The sequence below is a fragment of the Lepidochelys olivacea genome, assembly GCF_965140295.1.
Source record: "Lepidochelys olivacea isolate rLepOli2 genome assembly, chromosome: 4".
Lineage (NCBI taxonomy): Eukaryota > Metazoa > Chordata > Testudines > Cheloniidae > Lepidochelys > Lepidochelys olivacea.
The window spans coordinates 147,182,611-147,189,444 of NC_140414.1; the positions used below are offsets into that span (position 1 = coordinate 147,182,611).

The window sequence follows — 6,834 nt, forward strand, 5'->3', positions numbered from 1 at the left end:
AGGCGTGTTCCCGGTGTTGGATTGTTAGGGGGCATGGTGCGGTTCTCATCAAATGTTGGGGGGATTTTTATTTTGTTTTTTTTTTAACCTGGCCATAGTTACTGTCTGATCAGCTGCTACTTTGGCCTGGCGGTTGTTGGTCTCTTTTCCTTTTGGGGAGGACGATCTGGAAGGGCTGCGGGAGGGGCGGGGGCAACATTTAAAATATTATTGTGCAGCTATTTCCCGACTTAAGGCTGCTGCCACCATTTTGTTACCGCAGTGGGGAAGGCTGCAAAATGGTGGAGCCCTGCCCAGCCCTAACATCTTACAGAGGAAGGTTTAGGCCCGCCACCGGAGTTGGGGCCAGGCACCCAAGGGCCCTCCGGCAGAGCAGGGTTTGGCTGGGTGGCTTTTCTCTTGCTCTGGAAGAGGGAGGCCCCAGCCTGATTCCCCTCTGGTGCAGAACAGCCCTCCCAAGCTGCAAGAGCCTTTCCCAGCCTAAACCCCAGGGGTGGGGGGCCCGGCCTGCCAGGCACGCGGCCCAGTGCGGTCCCTGCCTCCTTGGTGAGCGGCTTAGCGCGGGGGTGTCAATCAAGGCCAGGGAGAAGGGGGGGGGAGATAGACACACTTTCTGTCCCCCTGCTGACCCCAGCTTCCCCCGGGGTAGCCGGCGGGCTCGAACCAGCTTTCCGAGCCCGGCCCGGCCCGAGCGCGCACCCCGGCGCATTGCAAACTCCCCCGCGACTCGCTCGCTCGGCGTCCGCAGGGCAAAGCCCGGTGCACCCGGCTTATCCGGCTGCTGGGAGCGCCCAGGCTGACGGCCCCTTCCCCTGCCCTGCAGCTGTCCGGGTGCCAAAGCTTCTCCGGTCTGTGTTCCAAGGAGAGTAAGAGATACAGGGTCCCGCTCACCCTCCCGCCATTTGCCCCCATTAAACTCTGCTGCCCCCCATCCCAAGATGGCATGGCACCCAGAGACCCCTCCCCAATCACTCCCGAGTGCCCCCATCCACGCAGGAGGAACTGGGCCCGGGGAGGGGGCGAATAACTAACCACCCTCGTGGCCTTCCCTAACAATCTGGAAGGGCTGCATAGATGTTCATGTGTTAAACTTCCCCCCGCCCCACAACCCCTTACTGATCCCCGGTTTGGGCACGGGGAAACTGAGGCACGGGATGGCCTGCATTCTCATGGTTACATAATGACAGCAAAGGGACCGGGGCTAGGCGCCCCTGACTCCTAACCCACCCCACCTCCTCTCCTTTCAGAGCTAGAGAGAGAACCCAGGAGTCCCGCGTTGGGCCGGCTACAGCCAAGCACCAAAGCGCTGACCGCCTAAAAGGCCCTAGGAAGTGGGGCACCATCCCTCCACCAAAGACAGAAAGGCAGCGAGAGACAGGGAGTATCTGCCCCCGCCCCAGTAGCGAATACTGGGGGGGAAACAGGGAAAGGCAGGACTGAGATGCCGCCCCCTCTTGCTCACCACCTCCAGCCAGTGACATAGAAAGATTCCGGGTCCCCAAGTCACTATGTTACCGGGTGAAGTTACACAATGGTCGCCAGAGAATGTGTGACTGTAACTAGCCACAGAGAGCTGTGTGTACGTGTAAGGTACGTGTAAGGTACGTGTAAGGTACGTACACACCAGCATAGACAGGTAGAATCCTGCATCTCTGGAGCGGATCTAGACACAGGTCTCTGCGCCTCTGAACACACACCTCATATTTGTGGACACACACGTCAGTTTCCGTGCAAACACACACTAGATAAACACGTGGCAACATATGGCTAAACATACTTAGTTACTTCGCATACATGCACCGCAAACACCGTTATGGCGACGGATGTTTTGCTTCTGTGTGTATGTTCACTGGTTGCGCACACGGTCGGCAATATATGTCGAGAAACACGTTTCGCTTCGTTGTATCCACGCACTGCGAACACATTCAGCCATGTCTGGGGATGGGTATTTCGTTTCTGTGTCTACATCCCCACTTAGCAATATGTGGCGGTGTATATTTTGCGTCTGGATACACATACACGCGGCATAGGCATTTAGAAATACATAGCGGTGTCGAGTTGGCTTTTAGTGTCTCTCTCCATTACATACGCCCTTGGCAATACGTGTTTATACACACGTGTGTTTCGTTTCTGTGTATCCGGGCTCGACGCACACCTTCAGCAGTAGACGGCCATGTGTGTTTTATTTCTTGGTATAAATTCGCTAAATACACACTGGGCAATACATGGGGATACGTGTATCTAGTTTCTGTGGCTACGTGAGCTACCTACACGTCTAGAAATAATGTGTTTCGGTGTGTCCACTCACTACATTCACGTTCGGCGATATACGCCGGCTTGTCAGAATCCGAATTTAATTGGGTGACGGTTCTCACAGATAAAATCGAGGTTTATTTGTAAGCATTGTTTTAATTTGTGTCCATTTAAATTTTCACAGTTGCGGGGGAAATTACGGGCCCGGTCAGACAATTATTTAACGACGGGAAATGTTGAGATTCAAATAGTGAAAGATTTATAACCATTAAAACACAAATTGTCAATATCGCCTGCCAACATGTGCAAAGTAAATAGGCTTCACTCAAACTCTAATAGGTGCTCAAGCAGCGTGTGCCTTACTTTGCCTCGCTGTAATTTATTATTATTATTGATGGAAATATTTATTCTTTGGTTTGAAGGTCTACGGTGAAATTGGCCCTTTACTGACATTTGCTGACAACAATTCCTCCTTCCAAGCCTCAGACGTGGTGCGCTAGATATGCCGTGTCTGTCTGTAAATCCACCCAGAGCAATGGGTGGTGACAGGTCTCTAGATTCAGACACGCATCTCTTCAGATACACACACGTCTTTTATACTTTACTGCCTATGTTGTATCCCCCCCACACACACACACACAAACACTATGTAGCCACAAACACACACGCCCATATTTACAAACATTTCCACCTGCATCTGGTTCTCTCTCTCTCCACGCACGCCTAGGACTGTCCTATGTGTGTGCGCCGGGCTGTTTCTCCGTGTGGAGCCAGCGAGCGAGACAGAGGTTCAGATAATCCAGAACGTCGCAGATACGGGTACAAATAAAACCCCACACGCCTCACGGAAAGAAATCTAAAGCTGCAAAAACCCAAACTTCCCGTCGTGCCGGTAGCGGCTTGTGCCCCGGTCTTAGCCGGTGTTTTTATCGGAGACATTTCAAGCACACGACCTGATCTAAAAGGAGAATCTGCCTTACGAGCGGATCTTGCTGAAACGGGCAGTGTCTCCGCAGGACAGATACTATTGTCAAAGGGGCCGCTGCTTTGATGTCACCCCACAAGGTACAATCCAAAGCCGAGAGAAGAATGAGAATCGCCCGAGGCCTGTTCTAGCGGGACCCGCAATCCTTCTGGGTACGGACAAGTGTCTGAATCTCTGCTCTGCTTTCCGAGACTGCTCTGGGTGAAGGGGGAATGTGGCCCTGTTCACCCGGCTTTGGCTATCTGTCTAATCTATCTATCCCCATATACTCTATCTACTTATCTATCACCACACACCCCCTCTGTCTATCTATCTATCTATCTATCTACGCCCATACACCCCATCTATCTATCTATCTATCTATCTATCTATCTATCTATCTATCTATCTATCTATCTATCTACGCCCATACACCCCCTCTATCTATCTATCTATCTATCTATCTATCTATCTATCTATCTATCTATCTATCTATCTATCTATCTATCTATCTATCTATCCCCACCGACCCCATCTATCTATCTATGCCCATACCCCCTCTATCTATCTATCTATCGATCGATCGATCTAATCTAACACTTCAACAAACAAGCACCAAAAACAGGGTAGCCTGATGTCCTTTTTAAAAATCGATTTTCTCTAGAACGAAGCGGAGGGGCCCCTATATGTCCGAGGGGGTCTTAAAATGCAAGACAAGGCAGTGCTTGGAATCTGTTTATAATTCTGCCTGGAGGATTGGAAAGAGCAAATTTTTAAGAAGTATATTTGAAGGAAAATAAAAAAATCCCAAAGGAGGGGAGCTGGGCTGGCATATTTCTGACTATACAGCGAAAGAGGACGGCGGATGTTTCGAATTTCTTGTCTGCCCAGAATTTCCCTTTCCTGCACGCAAGGCTCCCTCCAAAGCTGTGAACCCTGCTGCCATCTTAATTTAAAAAACAGGGACACAAGAAACTAGAGGCTTTCAAAGCCAAATCAGAGGAGGGTTGCCCTCCATAACCGGACCGGCTGCTTTCTAGCCAGTCCGCTATTGTTATTTTGAATAAACAGTCACGGAGAAAGGGACTGAACTAGCTCGGGCGGCTGGATCCTCAGCTTTTACACCCCTCGCCCTCCTTTCACACACAGAAATCTCCCGGGTCTCGGGGCCCGAGCTCGGGGCTTTCTCTGCTCAAGCCTCTCGGCGCCGACAGGCGTCGATTGAACACATGGTTGGAAGGGTCCCGGGGGTGCATTTATTTATTTATCTATTTATTTCCGTGGAGCAAGGGCTGTTCACAAACCCTCTTAACTCGATGATGCTTCCGTGACGCCTTTTCCCTGCGACAAATGTTTAAAACCCAAAGCAGCCCCCTGGGATTCTTTCCCCCTCCTCCCCCCCCACCCCGTGTGTTTATTTCGGGGAGAGGGGTCCCCTGCCCCCACCAGAGCTGAATGCATCGCAGAGACCGACCGTTTAAAAGAGAAGAAGATAAAAACGAAGGACTGGGGCAGAAAGGCTCGGGGGGGCGACCCCCCCTTTTCCGCACCCCTCCGCACACTGGCGGGCGAAGCCCTCTCCCGAATACACGCGGTCTCCCAAATCTCTCAGTGGAGCCCCACGGGAGCTGGGAGGGAGGAAGAGGGATGCCGGGCGGCGCAGGGAAAGAGGCAGCTGACAAGCAGCCCCCCCCCCCCCCACACACACACACACCCACCCCGGGTCACCACCATCCCTTTTGCTTTGGTCCTTCGTGGGCAAGGGAGGCCACCGGAAAGGGACCGGGAGGGGCGCAGCCTCGCTCGCCCGGGCCCAGTTCGCCTGACATGTACCAAAGCCACACGCCGCTTTCCCCTTCCGGGCTGCTGTCTGCCGGGGAGGGGGTGCCGGGGGGGGGGCGCTGGGATGGGGAGGGAGAGGACAGGCCCCGGGGCAGGGAACGGGGAGGGTTGGGGGTTATTATGGGGCGTGTTATTATGGGGGGAGGAGGTGGGCAAGATGGGGCTACAGGAGATGGGGTTGCAGGGGGTGGGATGGGTTGCAGGAGATGGGGGTACAAGGGTCGCAGGGGATGGGGTACAAGGGGTGCAGCGAATAGGTTGCAGGGGATGGGGGTACAGGAGATGGGGTTGCAGGGGATGGGAGTATAGGGGATGGGGTGCAGTGGATGAGTTGCAGGGGATGGGGGTATAGGAGATGGCGTTGCAGGGAATGGGATGGGGTACAGGAGATGGGGTACAGGAGATGCGCCCTAAGGGTTGGGCTAGGGGCTGGGGCCGCGCTCCCCTTTTACCTCGCACCAGGATCCGGCGGCAGTAATCCGCTTCTCCTCCCCCGGACTGGCTGTCGCTCTCCGGGACGCACTCCTGGGACGAGCCGGGGCTGGCAGCCGAGGTCCCCGGGACTTCCTTGAGTCCGTGTGCGCCGTCGCCTCCTCGCAGCGCGCTCTCCAGCTCCCCGCGGGCGCCGCTCTTCCCCCGGGCTCGCTCCGGGGTGCCCGGCTCCCCCAGCAGCAGGGGGCTTCTGCCGGCCTGGGCCCCGCCATCGCTCATGCCTGTGGCCGCCTCGGAGGGATCAAACATCAAGAGACAGAGAGCGGGGCGCTGGAGGGGGGAAGGGGGCAGCTCCCCTTCTGCCCCCCAAAACCAGGCGGGGATCAGCGCCCTGGCGCCGGCCGGCGGCAGCCCCGGGGTGCAGCTAAGGAGCCCTCCCCCAGGGTGAGCACCATGGTCGGGAGGACCCAGCGAGGTCCCCCCGCTCCCCTTCTTGCTCTCTCTAGTCCTACTCACGGAGACTTCCCTCCCGGGCTGCGGGGCAGCCTCGTTCCATTTAAACAGCCCCTTCCCCGGCCCCCCTGCTGCTCCCCCCCCCAGGGGAAAAATACCCCCACGACCAAATTTCAATGGAGGAGTCAAGAAATGCCCGTGCCCGCCGGGCGCCTGGGGCGGGGGGGGGGAGAGTTAAAAACTTTGAGAGTCCTGGTCCTTTCTCACGTACCCCCCTCTCCTCCCCCCTCCCCCCAGCACCCCTCTTCCTGGCAAACTTCAAGAGCAGCCCCTGCCTCCTGCGCGGACCGCTCCTTCCGCGTCTCCTTTCGCTCCTGTCTCTCTCTGATGAGCAAAAAAGCGAGGAGCAGGCAAGCCAGCCAGTGTCTCGCCAAGCCCTGCCTTCACAGCTCCGCCAGCGAGGCGGGCCGGACTTTCACAGCTCATTCGCGTGCACAGAGATCGATCCTGCCTTGGGAATGTGGGTGGATTGGGGGGGGGGGAAGAGGAGGGAGTGAAAGGGGGAGGGAAGGGGGGTGATTAATTAAAATAGCCCAGGATATTTTTCAGACGCCCCCTCCTCTTCTCCATCTCTCATCCCCCGGCCGATAAATACGAGAACAGCCAATCATCGGCGCTAATCGAAGGGGTGAGGAAGTCCTCCTGGACCCGCGGCTCGCAGCGGCCTGAATGAGCCGGGAAAGCAGGACAGCGAGCCGGGCGAGGGATGGGAGTAAAGAAGCAGTTTGAAATTGACTGCTTGCCACACACGTAATTTCCTGCTGCAGACTCCCTCGCTATTGATTGGCAAACAAAGAGCCCCTGTGCTTTGCCCCCATCGGCAGGCGAAC

The 6,834-nt window shown here is 55.6% G+C and overlaps 1 protein-coding gene across 1 annotated transcript in view; it reads right to left on the minus strand.

The window, feature by feature from the left end:
* The window catches only part of VAX2 (ventral anterior homeobox 2), a 50,350-nt gene extending 44,315 nt beyond the window's left edge, over positions 1 to 6,035 (minus strand). The window contains exon 1 of the mRNA XM_084627149.1: positions 5,512 to 6,035. Coding sequence (XP_084483275.1) covers positions 5,512 to 5,800 — 289 coding nt within the window. The 5' untranslated portion in view covers positions 5,801 to 6,035. The remainder of the gene's footprint in view (positions 1 to 5,511) is intronic.
* Between the last annotated feature and the right edge of the window lie 799 nt (positions 6,036 to 6,834).